General features: G+C 39.5%; 1 protein-coding gene across 21 annotated transcripts in view; it reads right to left on the bottom strand.

The window, feature by feature from the left end:
• Positions 1 to 20,373, bottom strand: part of kcnt1b (potassium sodium-activated channel subfamily T member 1b) — a 74,476-nt gene that overhangs the window by 53,066 nt on the left and 1,037 nt on the right. For 18 of the 21 annotated variants that reach the window (XM_025897192.1, XM_019365675.2, XM_025897193.1 and 15 more), the window contains exons 2-3: positions 17,586 to 17,634; positions 15,739 to 15,906 (exon numbers count right to left, since the gene is read on the bottom strand). In XM_025897192.1, the coding sequence (XP_025752977.1) occupies positions 15,739 to 15,906; positions 17,586 to 17,634 (217 nt within the window). Of the gene's footprint in view, positions 1 to 3,547; positions 4,267 to 15,738; positions 15,907 to 17,585; positions 17,635 to 19,762; positions 20,182 to 20,373 lie in introns of those variants that run through there. The other 3 variants (XM_019365689.2, XM_019365687.2, XM_019365684.2) reach the window with 2 other exon arrangements.

Genomic DNA, 20,373 nt, shown 5'->3' on the forward strand with positions numbered 1-20,373 from the left:
CCCAAAAAACTCTTGAAGTTCATAAAAAGGTGAAATACCTCGGTCACTTTATTACTGAGGAAATGAATGATGATGATGACATTTACAGACAACGATGTAAGCTCTATGTGCAGGCAAATACTATTGCACGCAAATTCAGCTTTTGTTCACTTCCAGTTAAAGTGGCTTTGTTTAAAGCGTATTGCACACCGCTATATACTGCCCCCTTGTGGTCATCCTACAAACAATGTAGCATGCAGAAGCTGCATGTTGCATATAATGATGCGATGAGAATCCTTTGCAGGATACCTAGAAGTGGTAGTGCCAGTCAGATGTTTGTAGCTGTGGGTGTTTGGACTTTTAAAGCACTTTTAAGAAAGTTAATGTACAATTTTAGAGAACGACTGGATGGTTCAAGTAACAGTATAATTTTAGCACTTACAGATCCGACACTGAGTGGTTCCCGTTACTCATCCAGTCTGAGAAAGCACTGGTTAAAGTGTTTGTGTATTTATTGATTTATTTTAAGTAATTGTGTTTTATGTATATTATGGTTTTATATTTTTACAAATTTTTTACAAATGTTTTATATTTTTACTAATGTTTTATATACTTATTTATCTATATATAGATATATATGTGTGTGTGTGTGTGTGTGTTTCTGTCTTGTTTTTTATGGACATGAAGTCTGCTAATAAAGATTGAATTGAATTGAATTGAATTGATGAAAATGAAGGACAACTTTTATTAATTTATGTCCTCTTTTAAGATATAAGCCCTTGTTAACAAAACTCGCTACCTTGTAAACAAAGGAGATGGACTGCGCTCAATCGATGGTTGCCCAGGGCAACTGGCCAATTAATGCATTAGGTTTTACAGCCAACCCGTTTGTAGATAGTGTACTAGACAACCCTTTAAACAGTCTTGGATGGCAATAAAGCAATAGTCAATATTGTTCAGTGTCTCTAAACCTATTCTTACAGTGTTCAGCTGCCAACAGACTTACTGGCTTTTGTAGGGTTTTAATTGCTCTTATGGATCTGAACTGTCACTTTGACTACATCCACCTACAGTACACCAGTAACTTCAAAAGCTTCATCTCCTCCATCAGTGTCACAATCACACATCATAATTTTGTCTAATTATTCACTGTCTTTGCCAGTATCATCATCATCACACGTACTGATGTGTCATCTCTGAATAATGTTTTCATTAGTGTATATTTCTCCTAATTTTTTGGGTAGCACTGATGACTGAGCTCACCTATTCGCATATATAAGACTTTAAACCTCTGTCTTCATTGTCATGATCGCAGCTGTAATTACAATTATTAGTAGACATGTTTTGTTATCTGCTCTACTGTCATGTTCACCACACTGAACATCCATTTGAACATAATGGTTAGGATTTGACAGCTAATAATGCTTGACAAAAAACAATCTTCTCTGTCATGTACAAGGTCAAAAACTATGCTTTCTACCATTTAACTACACTTCAAATTCAGCACATGAGTACAGACAAGTGTGTGTGTCATTTGTACTGTTTTTCATATTTAGGCAGTGGAATTATAAACTATAGCAGGCTATATATATTTTACATTTTTATCCTTGTTAGGTTTACAAAGACTTTTTGCTGTTACGTATATGACAACCCTCCCACTGTCAAGAAAGTCCTGGCCTGCTATTATTCATAGTTTGCTGACATGGGAGGCCTGTCAGCTAATGCAGCTCACCTGTGTTTTCCAAGCTGTAGAAGATGGCCCAGATGAATTGCCGAGTCTCATTTTTCCACTCCACCTGGCATCAGCCCATTTATGATGTTTTTGCCTTGGTTTCTTTATGTTTAATAAATGATCTTTTATTAAAGTAAACTTCTTGTATGGACTCACCTACAGTGCCTTGAGTCCCTTCATGGCATTTAAAAAAAGGAAGACTGAAGATAAAAATCAATATGAAGCCTGGGTTTGTCCCTGTGATGTTGTGAGAGCTTTACTTTGCAATGTAAAGCTCTTGAGAAACCAGTTTGGACTACATGAATAATTGGAACTGAACTGAATCAATAGATGGCTCCCAATTAGTGATAGCTCAAGCCTCAACTCTGATTTACGTCCACCTGAATTCTCAGGGCTTTAGAGATCTCTGCCAACTCTGTAACAAACTCTGACATCCTTCCAGATTTGTCATCCAAAATCCAGCAGCTAAAGTTGAGACGTTTGCCTCGGGGAGGCAGCTTTGCAGAGGTGTGTGTATTCTGCCTATGGTTTTAGCTGAGAAAGTGAATGGTGGATTCTGTGGTAAAAACTGAACGTTTCCAATCTATCTTCGATATTCAATTAAAGTTTTTTTTTTAATTAAAGTTTCTAATAAACAATGTAGCCAATTATTTTAGGATTATGAAAAGAAACAAAAGGTTGTGATTTTTTGATCCAAATGTGCTGCATTTGACATTCTTCCTGTAATCACTTTGTTTAGCCATTTCCCATGCCACTCTGTTGCTTTTGTAGCCTCAATATGGATATTAAAATCACAACCACCAGCAAATGTTCCATCATTCAGAACAGATTAAATCCCAGCAGATCTGATCAAACATGCCCACAAATATCAGTATTTCACATAAAAAGTGAGCAGAAAAATATGTGCTATAAATATTGAGAGACAGGGCACACTGCACCACCAGCATATTGGCTGTGCAGTAGTTTCTGAGACACAGCCAAATAAGCACACTCTGTTTTCAGTCAACCCAACCTCATAACCTGCAGATAACAGTGCAAATATGAGCTTGAACAGCAGCATTTCTGCGGCTCTCAAGTTCTTTTGTCTCTGAAAGAAAAACAATGCATCCCTCAGTTGTTACAGGAACCACATCTAATTTGTCTATCAAATTGTAGCAGAGTGCAAGCAGATTTTATGGACTGGTGCCAGCACATTGTGAAATAACATGTAGTATTTTTATATAAGGAGGGGGTATGTGAGGACGATCTCCTGTGGTTTGCATTTTTATTTCATCTATCAATCTCATATATATATATATGCATTAATAATATTTAAAAAAAAAAAAAAACTTAGCTCATGCAACCTGCAAAAGAATACCTTCTACCCCACGCAAACTCTCAGATTCATAAAATTGTAATGGGAATGCAGCATCCACTGAATTATGTAATCCTATACACTGCAGTCATTAAATGAATCCCATTGATGCCTGGAGCAAAATGACTCACGACAGAAATGTTTGCGATCATTCAGCCATCTGTCGTGAAAGTGACTCAAAGAGTCGTACTGGTTGCCTTAATGTTTAATCCCAATGGGAAAATATAGCCTGTAAGACCCGATGCGTAACTACCGTAGTTCCCACACTATGCTGTAAATTTGTGGGAAATATCAGTTTACTGGTGGACAGCTTTAATGGTAATGAAATATTGATTACGACTACTGTTAATTACCAGCCAAGTTATTAGGAAGACTTGATGTACCGGTCGCTCGCAACACCGTGTTACCGTGAGGATGCTGCGTGTGTGCAAGCGAGCTGCATTTAGAAACATGCGCCTTTGGTGCGGATCTGCGGCAGCTACCTTTGGTCGACATCGCTCCCCAAAGAGCCGATGGTCCGGAGAGGGTTGGAGGGATTGACCCAGGTGGGCTCTGGTGTTTTCTGCACATCGGTCTTGACGTCTGGGTCGATCTCCGAGGGAGAGGGCGTCAGCTTTGCGCCTGCCATGCTTCCCGAGTGTTACCTCCAGCAGAGAACGGCCAATATGTTTTTTCCTCCTGGTGTCAAAATGGGCTCAGTTAGCGACCGACACCGCCGGAAAACCGCATCTCGGTCTCACTGGTGGTGCACGAAGGAGGACGAAGACTGTCTCTCTCCCTGTCGCATCACGGGGTCCTCAGACACACTGAGGGAAGCATGAACTTGTCTCCTGGTTATCGAATCTACCTCCATCCCTGATGGAGATAAGAGGTCCCCGTGCGCGTCTGTGAGATCCTCACGTCGTCACGGTGTAGCGTCAAGAGCTCGACCAACCCAACGGGCTTCCCAGCATGTTACATAACCAAGATGCTCAAATTTAATGACCGCCGATTACTTTTGATCAGGCTAACGTGCCCGTCATTCTTCTTCAATCCTGTCCCGCAGTAAATCGTCCAGTCAGCTAAAATGATCTGAAGATTTAGATGCGGCTACACCTTATTAAACCCGTTTTAATGATTAAAAACAGTGCTGAAAAAAATAAATAAAGCTGTCCTCATCTCAACTTCACTGGAAGCTCTAGAAGTGCTATCCTTTCCAGTAGCTGCAGACACGAGTAACGAAAAACCACATACAAATGAGCAGGTGGATAGGCAAACACTTCAGGCATGATCGTGCTGGTTTGCATGGAAACGCGGGGCACCTGGAGTTGACATGACATTAGTATGAGAGTGTGCAGGTGATGAAAAAGAAGCCACCAGTGTTTAAAGTTGTAAATGATAAACAAAAAGTTAATTTTACAAAGTCATTTTTTGAAAGAAAAATATTAATTAAAAAGTGTTTTTAAGAAGCCTGAATGCCACAGCTGTTAGAATGAAACTCAACATGCAAACATGAATTTAACACCGAATTATATGCGTTTTGGGTTTTTGTCAAGTGTTGTAATGGAAGGGGGCTCTAGTCTTGGTTAGTTAGAGATAAAGGACCCACAATGTAAAACTCATTGGTTAAGTCATTAAAAGGGAAACCAACTTTGAAGCCACTGATCATTTTGCATGTAAACTGCGTAACACACACCAAGGAATAAAGCTGTGATGGTATTCTGCAATAGTGTACCTCTTTTGATTTATCTGCTGAATAACTTAACCAATCCTGAATTTCCATACCACACCATACCAATTTTACTTGTAAAACACTTCATAAAAAACCACAGCAGATACAAAGCGATGTATACAAAAAATAATTTAATTGGTAGTCACCTCAAAAGTGGCCATTAGACTAAAACAGGACAGGTAAGGAGAGATCAGTAGCCTTGCAAATGTATTTAAACTCTGTACAATATGGAGGTAGTCATCTGATTGCCAGATTTTCACATTTTATTTATAATTCAAATTTATGTCATCTACTAAAAACTGTCTTGCTCCCTGGAAAAACTCTCTACCCATTAATCTAGAATAGTTACTCAAAATAACTTATATTCCTCATCTTCTGTTCATGATTACAAGCTCACAGGCCTATTGTTGGTTATGTCCTTACAGTGTGGTTTATTCCTAATTTAGCCAGAGCAGCCATACATGCTGAACTCCCAGTGGTAATGCATTTACAAAACACATTACACACTCCATTTCTGATGCAGATCCTGATCTCAGTTCAACCTGCAGGAAACATTTTAAATTATCTGCTTAAAGTACCGTGGGGATTAGAGAGGCTGGCTTGTGGATGAATGAACGGTTACGTCTTCAGTTTTAGTGGCATCAAGTACAAAGAGATCTAGGTGTGAATAGCCTTAAGAATTCAATCTGTAACTATAGTATACATTCAGTTTGGATTTAAGTACAAATTAAACCAACCTTTTACAACAGCCCTTTTTCTGAAGGTAGGATTGATCGCTGGATTAGTTTGTTGCACTGTTCTAAAAACATGCTGATTAAACTCTATTTTGAAGGCTGCAGTTTATGGTAGTCTTATACTATATTGCATTTTACCAAGCTTTATAAAGTGGGAAACAGGGTCAATAAAATTTGAGGAACACTTGTTGATATTACCCAGTACCTTTTAACAGGCTCACGTTCTCTAAAAGTCAATGTGTGCATACTCGTAAAATCATAGACAATAATGCTTTCTCCGTGTACTAAAGTCATTTATCTCTGTATAAATATTTGTCAAGCAGCGTGGTACTGCATTTCAAACTGCAAACTGGTAAATGAATCATGTTGTATCATGTGACACATGATACTCTCGCCAAGACTGCGTTTGTGATCCAAAGTGCTGGAAAGGTAATAGCTGACCATAAGGAAACAGTCCAAAGCATAAAAAGACAGTTAATGGAAAGAGAAAAGCAACAATGTATGCGGCATAAAACCAGACAGTGGATTGTAAATGAGTTCACGAGTAGCAGGAAGAAATGCACAGATTTGAGCACAGAGACACTTAGTGGTGAAATAGAGGATTGCAGGCAGTGTAGCTGATCCCATAGCAGCAGCAGAGAGAAAGAGAGAAACAAAACAGATATCAGGCAGCACTTTCATGTATTTTACAGTATATCTAACCACGCAGATGGCAGTATAGTCCTGGGTTTTATCTCATGTGAGGCTGCAGTAACGAACATCTTTGAACAAGCTGTTCAACCCTTGCAGTTACTTCAGGTATGTCCCAGGTGCTGGTGAAGCCCAGACCCAACTCAGGGTTAAAAACAAGATTTAATGAAGCACAACAGAAGTCCAGAAAAGCAAATCTAATATATACAGATGCAAAAGTAAGCTAAGAAGCTAATGCAGCGTGATTGGTCGAACGAGTGGTATTGTGCACACTGGATATTTGCATAAATTACATTAGTGGGTAGCAAAATGCAGGGATATAACAAACATGTCAAGAGAGGAGTGAAGCCTGCTGGTTGTGTATAGCTGGCACAGCCTTCCACTTAGAAATGCTTGGCAGAAGAACTAAACACAATTATGCAAGATGAGTAACTTCCAGCTGTGAAGATGAAAGGAAAAATAATTTTTTTTAAAAAAGAAACAGGGTTTTGGGGGCAGAGCTGATGTATGCAACATCATGCTGTGCCATAGTGCTACTGCTGTCACACTGTTGAGCTGTACGTATAGCTGGATGCACAAAAGCAGTTAATGTATTTGTTTAGAAATGGACACTAAAAGTGGGATTTTTTTTTAAAAAAAGCAGTCACCTGACAGGAACATTTATTTGTACTTAATGTTTTGAAAGTGGTAAAGTCTTATATATATATAAATACGAAGTAGTACAAGAAAGTGACAGATGTACTTTTCTGATTTTAACTGGTAAGCAACAACTTGTTAGACTGAACCAAAGCTGCTGATGGGCCTAATAAGTCTCCCTTTAAATCTCTGTGATCACTGGGGTCGCCTCAGCATCATGCTTCGTGCTGCAGATGAGAGTTGAGAGCTGTGATAATGCTTCCTCTGTCAAAACATATTAAGGCAGTGAGCTAGCACTGCTGTGGGTGAGCTGTCTCAGTATAGCCAAAGAGGAGGAAGAAGTCTAGCCAATTCCACTGGCAGGCTTACACACAAGAGTGTACACATACATCTGAGCACTGCAAACAGGGATCCTACTGCTTGCTAACTGCAAACTTGCCAGAGGCTGTTTGGTGCGGAAAAGGTTCAACAACCATTTATCAGTCATAACCTTATGTTCTTTTCCAAAAATGAAGATGACTGTGGAACTTTACTTGAGTAGAATGAGTATGCCAGAGCGCTTGATTCATCCATAATAATAATAATTAGAAGAAACACGGCATCAAGTCTTCAAAATGTCAGCTGAGCTGTTAAGTTATTTATGAACAGAGAAAACTCGCTAAAGTAATAAGAAACACTACTTCGGCTTGTGCAACATTTATTTATACCACAACCATCTCAGTAAACTCCTGAATATTTTTCCCCAGATAGAAATACAAATAACTTTGAAACCTTTTCTGGCACTTTCGTTAAGCCACATTAGTGGCAAGCAAGTCGACAGTTTCATGAATAAAACAGCTGCTCCCAGCATGACGCTGTACCAAAACTTAGTGGCGCTGTTCTCTTCATTTGCCTTAAATGAAAGCATCCATTGTAAACTCCAGTTAGTTTACATAGATACCCGTTTACTTAATGAATAGTTGAATCATGTATTAATTCAAAAAAATACCTACAATTTTCATTTCACTTACAATAAAACTACTTTTCAGTCTATATAGTACTGATCACTCAGTGTAAACAACCTGAAGGAACATACAAGCATAAAGAATTTTAATGATGCATTTAAATTAACACATAGTTTGCACAGTTTGAAAAAGAAAATCTATTAAAACAAGAAAGTGTACCACTTTATCCTATTTAGCCTTTATGGCCATCACACATCAATTACAGATTTCAGAAGCTTATATCACAGAACTGATATGTCAACAGTTTACTAACACAGCACATGTCTGCTCATGAGCAAGCAATGCTGCTACATTAACACTCATGTACAAGACAGAAAAGTGAATCCAGGACAGACTGAATATAAAGGAACAGAGAAAATTGCTATAATAGACTGCTATGATGTGAGGTGCTGTAGACAGTAGATGAAAAAGTCATCAGGTGATTGGCAGGCAGATGAATTACTTGAAAGGGTTGCCACTGGGCTCTTTCCTAAAATACTGCTGCACATTCATGATCAGTGAACCACAGCAGCTTTATTGATTATGAAACATTTACCTGATTGCCTTTAGGCAGGAGAACCAGATAATCACAGCACCACACATGAAATCACCTCAAACACAACTATACTACAGCAACATAAGATAGATTTATAAGTGATAATTAGTGTTAAAGCTTATTATACTCAAGGCAAAAAGTAGTTGTTGTAACATTTAACAAAAACATGGGAATGCTTTCAAATTCAAAGCAGGCTTTAGTATTTAGATTTTGCAGTTTTGCTAGACCCTTTGAACTAGTGGGTAGAAATGTGGTTGGCCATTGCTAAATAATCCACTATGTGGAGCTGTACTTGCATCCTCAATACTGGAGCTCCCTGGTCTATGTTTACAAGCTCAACCAAGTACTTCCATCATTGCTTCTGCTTATTAAAGTCTGACAAGCCAAGTCCACTGATGCTAATTAAGTTGGCAAGACAAAGCACGAGAGCTAAATGGCAAATGCACCAGAGATTTCAAGGCTCAAAGATGCAGTGGCCCAGAAGAGAAACAAATTCTGAGGGGGTAAATGAAATCTTAATTCTTCTCAAGCACCACCTTCAATAATTCTCCCTTTGCAGCCTTTCTCTAATTGCACGTCCCACTTGAGCTATCCCTCTGAGACTATGCACTCAGACACTGTGATGTTCCAAATGATTTCATATAAAGACTAATAAAACCTTTTATGAGAGCTGCATGCTCATTCTTTTCTGCTTAAGCAGGTCGTGTCATTTTCACTAATACCTCCACTGCGCTGAGGGGAAATAAATCTGGCTAGAAATCGTCGAAACAGAGCTCCCTACAAATTGAGCTTTTTAGCAATGCAACGCTTCGACAGACTCATTTCCACCATTTCCGCTCACTGGCTGAACAAATCCTTAGAGAAACTTGTCTCAAAATAGACAGAAATTGGACAACATGCTTGGGTCTTCCACTTCATTGTAACAATAACAACAACTCTTAAACTCACAGTGTGTCACGAAAAATACAGCCACTCTGCAGCTAATGAGAACAAGTCTGCCGTCCTTAAGTGTCGCCTACCCACTCTGCGCTGATGGCGATGACTAATGCCACCTATGGTCTCAATTTCAAGCTCTGTTTGCTAAGCGGAAATGCACATGTCACCAGTAACAACACACACATTTTGAAGCACATCAGACTTTTAAGTGAGATGACATCTGGAAGTCATCAGGTCGTAATTTGCGATGCAAAATGTCTCATGGTGTTCAAGTTGCCGTTTCTCCTTTATCATTACATACTAATAATTTGGACAGCATGGAAACTAGGGAAACAAACAGGCGATAGCTTAATTACAATGCTTGCCACAGCAGAAGAAACGACAGCTGTCATTTGTTGCCATCAACAAAAATTTGGAAAATGCTGCTATATGTAACTGCTTATTAGCTACATATAATCATATAATCAAATTAAAAACTAGTGGAGGAAATGAGACTTTATATAGACTGATTTGACATAGATACAGCAGTTCGAGTCAGGTCACTGTAGTCATAAACACTTTGCGGTGGCAGAAACCAGTGAGTACCCCTGGAAATGTTCAAGAAGAAAACCTTTATAGAACACTATTACTGAAATGCTGAGATTTATGACAGAAAACCAATAAACAGACAGACCAGACTACAGGAAATGTAAACACTTGAGGCCAACTAGGTGATGTATATACATTATTCAACTACAGAGTTACATGTCAGTAGACTTAAGCAATACATTTAGTGAATAAATGAGTCACATGGTGATATTCTGTGATATTACATTTAATTTATACTAATCTATACTAATTTTATTTATACTATTATACTATGAAGTAACTTTTTTTTATCACTGTGGCTACAACGTGATGACAGAATATTCAAGGATCCTAAAAAGTCCAGACTTTGTTCCCTCATTCTTCAATTATTCAAGCTACAGTCAGTGTATAGAGGCTCCTGCAGTAAATAGTTAGACTTGTTTATCATTGCCCACATATTGTACAGCTGCATTTTATGTCCTTGCCTGTAGCTATAGGTACTACATTAGTTTTTTATGCAAAAACCAATCAACAAATCTTGGTATATGTCCTGGAGAGGAATGCAAAGCACAAAAATGTATTTTTTTTTATATATACACATGTAAACAAATAAAAGCTCTTAGGGTCCTGTTGATCTTGTACACTAGGCTTTCCAGGATCCATATTTGAGGCATTGAGTCATAGGTTTTCTTGTATTTAATCAGGCAGTGCACAGGTTGGTGAGCTTGATCTTGCAGTCAGTCATCAAGACATCAGTATAAAGACAAGTTTTTTCCATTTCTGCCCCCTATATATGATGAAATGAATTTGCTGCATGCATTTAAATGGCACTAACAAAAGGCATCATTGTGTGCACATTGCACCTGGTATTATCAGATCTAGCTGGACCTACCCATCCTCATATTTACAGTTTCACTCATCACTTTTCCTCTGGTCCTTTGTCTTTCTTCTTTCCTCCCTCCCATTTACTCGTTCCAACACGTTCCCCATCCTTTGAGTTTTTGTGCTCCTTCTGCTCATCATATTCCCCTTTGTCTTTGTTCTGTATCTTATCCTCCTCCTAAACTCGGTCCGATTGAAATCATTCAGGCATCAAATCCCAATAGCCACTTCTGCCACAGAATCAGTGCAAACAAACAGCTGCTGCCAGTATCAGTGCACAATTATTGTCTCAGGATGTGTAATTCTGCATGGAGTTTGGTTCTGCAGTATTTATATAGTCAAAACAAAACGCATGTTGAGTCAAAGTGTGTCCAGCTCCACTTCACATAACATGACATTTTTGATTTACCAGAAATATACAGCCTGGTGTCTTGGAAAAATCTAACAATTGAGGTTTATAAAATAATAATTCTGAATTGTAAATGGCAATATAAATGAATGAGCCTAATCTGAGACCAGCTGTTCCTTGACAGCAGATCACAAGTCAGTATTAGATCACCACTGCAAGTGGCACTATTTGACTCACAAGGATGTGTCGAGTTGATAAGGTGACCAATTAACACTCACCCTGTTAGCTTCACACCAATCAGGACCCTGCCTTGATTAAAGGACACAAGAAAAAAAACACAAAAACAAACAAAAAAAAGACCACAGAGATAAGATAGATTCAACTAATTATCTTCTTGCTGCTCTGTTTTTAACTCTATTGGCATTTGTACATGAATTTGGTGGGCTGTTTCCATTTCTGACTTTGATTGAGGTTAGCTGGCTGACAGACTGAGAAATAAACCCACATACACACACTCAGATGTATAATCAGACACTGACAGGTCCACACACCAGCGTGCCCACACTCAGGGCACATACACGAACACCTGTTTAGTGCATGCACACACACACACACACACACACACACACACACACACACACAAATTGCTCGACTTCAGTGTGAATGCTGCTCTTCAGCGCCCACACAACCAAGTCGTCATTATGGCCCTCTGAAACCCAACCCTGGAGATAATGACAGCCCAGGAGGGAGATTACCCCCTCCTCCCCACACAGGCATCTACACTGTACGCCCACATCCACACTACAGACACAGAGATGAGTGGAAATAAAGGGAAACACTTACACAGACAGCACAGAAGGGCTTAATACTGTTGCACCGTCGCACATTGAACAACTTGCATTTGCGTACAGACAGAAAAACACCAAGGAACACATTCACAGTGACACTCAGGCACTTCTCCACAATAAATGAGTTCACATCCAGGCACAAAAAAAGTACAGTTTTAGTATCGGGCTTTTGTCCCCCCCCCCAGTTCTTTGCAAATCTGAGACAAGACTACAACAAAGCAGGTTTCAATAAACATTTTCAAACCGGTTGTAAACAAATCTCCAGTTGAGCAATCTCATCTAAATTATGTCAATAAAAGTGAGTAGCAATAACTCTACATGCATGAGAGAACAGTCTAACCAAAAAGCCATTTTTGTGGATTAAAACTCTTAGAATGGTTTGCAAGATGGTAATCACTGTAGAAGATAACACAAAAACTAAACAGATTACTAATACTAGATGAGCAGTGAATGGCCTTATCGCCATTATTTGATGAATATTTCATTCACTTTACAACAAACTGCCCCCTCCCCTTTTATGTGCTTCTGATAACCCGGTGCCTTGGTGGACTCCCTTAGTGATATTTCTATGTTTAGTGCGTTATCTCTGCAACCCACTGCCTTTAACTCTAAAAGCACATCATGACAAATGAAAGAAAAACAGATACAGGGCAGCAAGGTGCTGATTTCTCCCTCTGGGAGGTAATTTGTTTTCAGGCTTCACACTTCACAAAGGTTCAGCACAGGAAATAGTCAACATCACAACCCATGAGCATGCAGAAGATCATCAAGCTAGAAAAAGCGTGTCCCCAAGGCCCAGTGACATCATCTGTTTGAATTTCCACTCCAGAGATCAGAAAATAGGGATTACTCTGCACTGGCATAAGACAGTATCAATAGCAGTGTACTTTTTGGTGCTTTTCCTATTGATTTCCTGTGTATATGTACACGTGTATCTATGTACTTTACAGCTGTTGTTTGGATTTGGTTATCCTCTGTTTTTCTTGGCAGGATTTGTGAATTACGTGGCTCTGTGGAAACACCAAGAATGTGCATGCATATGTACACACACACTAAGGCATACATGTGCTGGTAGCTAAGCAACAAGCTCTAATTATCTTCTGCAATTCAATAATGTTCAGCAAAACATTCATTTGCAGGGGAACAGTCTTAAGATCCATGACACAGCACCCATAAGGGAAAAAAGATAAGAGATATGTTACCTAATGACTGTATTGCCATGTATATTTTCCATGCATTTCCACTGTTAAACATACAGCGAGATATATTATACACAAGTTCTGCATTATCTCACTTTCACTCAAACTACTTGTTTGTCAACATTAAATGGCTAGTAATGCAGTAAGGGAAACCTCTGCGCACTCTGGGAAAGCACACAGGAACAATAAACGTGTGTGCGTGTAGTGGGAGGTGGGTTGTGGGGGGTGGGGATTGTGTATTTTTCTGCTGCTCTAAATGTTATCTGTAGACACATGCCTTGCATTTCTCTCTAAAAACATAGTGATGGCGTTTAACTGATAGGATTCCCAGTGACACTAGGCAAATGAACAAAGAATTAAAATGATAGGTAGTGGTATACCAAAGCATTTGCAAGTTATCTATTCCAATTCATTAATTAAGACTTGGTCTGGCTCATTGTGAGCAAACGTCAGTTATTAAAATCTTATGAACCTCAGAAATCAAACAGTACTGACACCCCACCCCCCACCCCCCACCCCCATTTTGTAACTTACCCAATGGGAAAAGAAAAGGTCTGTGTAGTGTTGACCATGACCATAACCACCATTTAAATAGCAACACAGCCTCTCTAGTGACAAACTGTCCAAGTCTTAGGACCTTAGGGCAAGATAGACATCTATCTTTTTAGTTTGAACCAGTGCATAATTTAAGTGGGGAGGAAAATATAATGGGCATTACTCAAAATGAAGTGTTAATCAAAATCAGTATCTGTGCAGCAACTGCACCTCTACATTGATAGGGAGACCTTTGTTTTCTATCAACAGTTGTTATGCTGTTATCACACCAAGCAAAGCAAAGTTTCTTTGTGGCCAGATTGCAGACAGAGTTTATGCAGCAAAGCAAATTGATACACAAATCAAGGCAAATCAGCATTTTGCAGGAATTACAATATTTTAACTTCGGAAGAAAAATTGCTTCTCAGTATGTCCCTTAGAGCTGTGATTATCCTGATGCCGACAATGAGAAATTGAGAACTAATTTACTGACTGTGTTGTGGGCAGCTGGAGTTGTCTGATTCAACTGCACTTCTAGACAAAGATAGGGAAAAAAGGAGTGGGCTTGGAGAGAAGTGAGTGAAATTATAGGACTTAATGGTAAGTTCTGAAAAAAATGTTTCTGATTTAAGCTATCAGTTGTACTCCTCCTCCTCTGCCTTCTCTGCCTTTTGTTGGATGTTAGGGGTGCAAATTTTTATTATGTGAATACACCATGAGAGGTCATGTTCACCCACGTAAACACTGTCCATAATTGCCGGCTAGATGTGATTGCCACCTTCAGCTCCATCTGATTTGTCCAGGCAACTGCAGTATGAACTGGCAGAATGTCAGATACCTCCAGATACCACTAGGGTCATGCCATTTAGTGTACTTTCAGATACAGCATCTGCTGTAGCCTAGCAAAAAGAGCTTCTTAAGTCCCCTGTCATTCCTGTTTCTTTAAGCGGTTTGCACTCATTGTCTGAGAGTGTTTGGACACCTTGTGAGATAACATTGTAGGCAAAGCGTCTGGTTTTAGTCTTTGCTTATAACCACCAGTATTCATAAGTCTTTTTCTCAAACTCAAATGGATCAAATGCAACAGAACAAAATGCTGAGAACACAACCACACATGTTTTGGAAGCTTCAATGGTTCTGCTCCTTTTTCCTGTTGTTTTTAACAGCTGTGAAAACTAGAAAACTAATAACACTTCCCTTTTCAACTAGGAAATACAACAAAAGCAGTGTGTGTGTGGGGGGGGGGGGTCTGGAACTGGGAACTGGATTCATCTACAGCAGGAGCACAGCTTCAACATCACTGAGCCGCAGTGCATTGTGGATAAAAAGTTATGGAAGCCTTCATATAAAGTCTCACGAGTCGAAATAGTGAAAGTTCATTTTAACACACAAATCTCTGACAAATCAAAAGTAAGACCACCATACAAAGCTTTGGCTGCCAGTTTCCTCTTTGCAAGCCAGTATACAAGTGACTACTGATCCTTTAGTGAGATGCCTTCATTTCAGCACCATGGAGAGCTCCACAGCACTCAGCCATGCCTGAGGCTAATTTTTCCCCTCTTGGGTAGCAAACGGCATCTGTTGGTCTGCCTCTCCAACCGCAGCGATAACTGTACTCCCAAACACTACAGCACTCTAGTGACTGTAGCGCCAGTCAAGGGTAAAGAAATATATATATATATATATATATATATATATATATATATATGTGTGTACACACATACATACATATATATACTTAATCCAGCTATACCCTGAAAAACACAAATCTTGTCACAGCTGTTACAAGTACAATTTTCAGCTAACTCTATTTTATGTGATTTTCTTATTTCAGTAGAATTCTGGCCAAAGTAGCATCAGTTTGCTGAATTTATTGTCATTTACTCTAGAAGGAGAGACTTCTTCTTAATAAAGACTGCAAGATTTCAGGTTCTCTGTTGTTGTTATTGTACAAAAAAGATCCACAATGCGCACATCCTGCCCACAACATCCCTGGGCAGTCTCTCATATGTCACACGCACAAACTTAAAGACAGCTTTTCGTGCTACCTGTCATCATTCTGAAATGTCTGGTCCCCCAGCAGCAAGTCCCTGAATCGGTAACGAGGTGGGAGCGGAGGCACCCCTGAATCCACATCGGCCATCTTGAGAGCTGAGATGTCCAGAATAACACCAGAGTTGCTGCTGTTGTTTTTCTGCACGGTCTCAGTGGATGGCCTGCATGACGAGAAAGACAGCAGAATCTGCTCAGCAACCTGTCTGCTAGTACAAGGGTGACATTTTAAAACAATGTATTCAGCTGAGAACAGACAACAAAAGTGTACGTGACACTGTTAATGTAGAGGCTGGCTCTAATTGAAAAAGCATCTTGCAAAGGCTTAAAAAATATGTGAGGAAAGTTATGGTTGTATAATGCACTTGTCTGCAATCACAAAGATGGTTGCTCGGGGGAACAATGACAAACATTTTACTGTAATGCTCACATGCCAATTTATTCACACGGGACAAAAAGGAAACCACAGCAAACAGAAAGGGCCCATTATCCATTCCGTGAAATCCCAAGTAAACACGACATGCATTTATGAGGATGACACACTGAGCACACTGATAATGACAATGAAGATTCTTGACCAGCTATTAAGCTCTTGTGCCAACAGTCTTGTGCTACTAACACAGCTGAGAAAACAGCTTAAGCAGAAATGGTTTGCAATGGGCACACAGACCCTATTTTAAATCCTGACATGGATAATAATCTGAACCATGTGACTTGATGCAACTGACTTATTTCACAAACATCTTGTATTATTAAACAAAGGAAACATACAAATATGCATACATGCATTATTCAAAAAGAAAAAAGAATGGCCCATCAAAAGAGGGAGGGAAAGACATATGAATATGCAACCTATTTACATTTTACAATACACATTATTGCTGCAGGTGCAACATTATTGGTCCATCCCCAATGAACATTTCCCTGGTCACATAAAACGACGGGCAAATTAAAAACTACTGCAATCAGAATGTCAACAGTTAAAATCCAGACATTAAAAATGAAGCCAGAAGGATGATGGTTTGTTGCAACAATTGATAAGAAGTGTATATGACACTTAGTGTAATATTACACGACGCCATCACCTTGATTAATGCTATTTCACATCAGCTCTCTCTCACCAGCTCCACATGCAATATGTTTCAAGGAAAAGGAGGAACTAGAAGTAACTAGTGCTGCTGTAAATGTCAACACTATGCAGTAGCCTAATGACTCACACTGAGATTAAATGAGATTGGTGCAAATAAATTACTTTTTCATTTTTCATTTCTCTTGGGCCTATTGTCTTTATTATTTTACTTTTTAAAACAAACCCTGGTATTTTTTTTATTTTTATTTATGGCAACTAACAGGTGGATGCAAGCTGTAGTCAGCACTTTTCTTCAAGGCTTCTGCTCTGCTAATTCAAGTCATGGACTAGAGCTCAAGGTTATTGTGGTTGTGGTGGTGCTTTATGTAATAAACTGTCTAGTTTTCTGTTTGGCTGACTGTATTTAAATCCCATCAAATTTATGAATGTAGGCTACAAATGCAGCAAGTCTCCATGAGCTGGTAACTCCACACTTAAAGCTCTTGCCCAAACACTTTCACTTCAAGCTCCAAAATGACTCAAGGAATACAAAGAGCAACTTGAAAATTCAGATTACATTTTGATAAGGAAATCCACGGAGCAGTAGTAGTGGAGGGACACTACAGGGAAAAACCATTTTGAAAGAACAATGTGCATTTACACAAAATTAGGCAGCTGTTTTTTTCAAATATTGTGGCTAATTATTATTGCTAATTAATGTGTTTCCACCTTGTCACACAGTAACACATGTAGGGAAGTTCTTCAGGAAGTTACCTGTCACCGTGGGAACTCGATAATCGGCGTGGAGGGTTCATCACTGGCTCTTACAGGGGGACGTCAATGACGAATGAGAAAGAGAGAGAGAGAGAAAAGGCAAAAGAGAGATTAAACAACACTTATAAAAACTCTCCTCTTAAGACCTTTTGAAAGAGGTCGATCACATCCACTGCCTGTTTCACAGCTTACACGCAAAGATCAGTGCGCACTCTCAAACCTTCTGTTCTTTACACAGAGCAGGATTACACCAACACATTTATGCAAGGGTACAGTTTGATATTACCGAGTTCTCCCTCTCCAACATCTCCACTTGATGGTGCTTAACTTTTTTATGGTGCATCTTCTCATAAAGTGGGAAGCAGCAAGTGGGTCAATCAGTTACTATCTGCATGTGTTTATTAAAGGCACCCTTGTGTACATTTTAATCTTTGCAATAGTGAGGAGGGATTCCCTTGTCAAGATGCTGTTAGCACATTTTTTTCTGCCCATGAAGCAAAACGAGGAGAAGGAAGGTCATTTCAGAAACAGGACAAAGACTGTTCTTAATTACCTACAGTGTATGTACAATATACAAAAGCATGCTCTGTCCAATTGAACAAGATGAGCATCCGTGTCTGCATTTCCATCATATTTTTTACATTTCCAGCTAAAAGATAAACCTAGACTTTCTGTTGATGTGCCTTTGGTTTATTGCCAAACTGTCTACAGAGGGAACAATAAGTGGGTAATACAGAGCTAAGTGTGTGTCTGTGGTTTTCATACTACAGTGTGGGCAGTCTTGAGTGGGCTAATAGCAACCAATATCTCCCTTATTAACATTGAAGGCACAGTCCCCCAGGAGGGCAGACAGAGAAAAGAGAGAGAGGTTATGACAGCGAGTACGGTGGAGAGGAAAGAAAGCGGAAACCGGAAACAAAAGGAGGTGAATGCAGAAAAATAAAGAACATATTACTCTCAATGTGTCCTTTACTTTAGGAGACATCAGAAGTTAAGAAGAACTAGATGACAAGATAAAAGAGAGCGAGAACTGTACATTCAATTGTGTAAGTAAAATGAGCATGTCCCCTATACAGTATAAAAGAAAAAAAGCCTTCGACCTCTGAGAGCTCACTTAATGGGGGAGGCAAAGTGACCGCAATAAAAGGGAAAAAGAGTTGCTTGCGGTAAGAGAGTGTCTCCTTTTAATGGAGCGAATGCCGTGGATTCAGACCAAAGAGAGCAGATGGAGCGAGGAAAAGCATGTGCAGGGAAGGCATAAAACTCGTCTTTAAATAAATAACAGGAACCAGGGCGAGAAGAAGACTAAAAAGAAACAAATCCGACTTACAATGGCTGTAAAAATCTGCAATCGTCTTCTTCAGAATTATGTATTTCAAAAGGTCAGATGAGACTAACTGCCTTTCAATGCAGAGACCAATATCTAGACATAATGCTCAGCACAGTCTGCAAGCAAAAAAGGAAATCTGTGATTAAAACCATCATCTCTGAAACATAGTTATCAAAATGCCACATTTGAAAAAAAGTTTGTTAGTGACAACAACACTTATAATTAGGGGAAAAATCGGGGAAAAAAGTTACCTATTAAGGTGTTGGATGACTGAGCCATCAGAACTGACTCTTCAAACGTTTTTTAACCTCCACAGAGAGGCAGAACACCAAGATTCCCCCAGTTGATGTTGCTATTCTAAAGCAAACTCACATTATTTTCTGACTCATCAAGGCATTCAGTGGCCCCTATAAACGAAGGTAATGGCATCCTGGAAGGGACCACTCAGCATCAATATAAAGCTGATCACTGTATTGATTTGCAGTGATGAACAATGGCAGAAAAATGCTCTACACCACAGTGAATCAGAGCTACCAGCCCATCCTCACTGCAATTACCAAGGGTTCAGGTTTGATTTTTCACCAGTCTGTATTTAATTAATACAGACAAACAGAGCAGGAATGCAGTCATGATATTTTCTTGACAACCAAAACATCTGAATTTAGGCCCACCACAGATGTTATGGCTACACAATATAAATAACAGAGAAAAATAATAATAATCTTACTTCACGGTACAGCATCTGCCACCAAAGCTTTACAATAAGCTTGATGATATTCACTGAACTTGTACGCGTTAAAACACACAGTTGCATCGCACCCTGTGATTTCCTGTTAACTTCGTTTACCTGGCTGTGCTCCCGTTTCTGGCCGAGGTCCCAGCATGGTAAACTTAGGTTTGATTCAGATAATCTCCATTCGCTCTCCATACTGCACTGCGTGTGCGACACAGGATGGTTCCCAACAACGAGTACCCGCGAAAGCTCTGTCATCACTGGAAAGTGACAATTGCAAGAGTTGTGGGGTGGAAGTTAGCTCCAGTGATCAGAGGTGGGAAGAAAAGGGATCCAACAGAGAGCTTTGGGGGTTTAGTTAAATCCCATCAACCCAAAGAAGGGTCTCCTGACAGCAAAGCGTGAAGCATGACTTGCTAACTTCCTGCCATTATCATTATCACATGTACGCGATTATGGCACACCTGACATTAAACGTAAATATTCATGGGCGAAAATAAAGCAAACAACCGACTGACTTCCTTGTCGCTTAGCAACAACTTTGTTTGCCACTGTTGCCGAACTACATTTCTTGGCGGAAGGAAGACGGACGTTAAGTTAACGTTACTGTCAGTCCCACGCGGTCGATGATAAACTTGCGCTCGTCTTTTTAATTAGCTCGCAGTCCCCTGTAACCGTTGTCAGCTGCTGTTATATAACAACCCTTGCTCTCGGAATCACTCAAA

Source organism: Oreochromis niloticus, linkage group LG12 (genome assembly GCF_001858045.2).
Source record: "Oreochromis niloticus isolate F11D_XX linkage group LG12, O_niloticus_UMD_NMBU, whole genome shotgun sequence".
NCBI lineage: Eukaryota > Metazoa > Chordata > Actinopteri > Cichliformes > Cichlidae > Oreochromis > Oreochromis niloticus.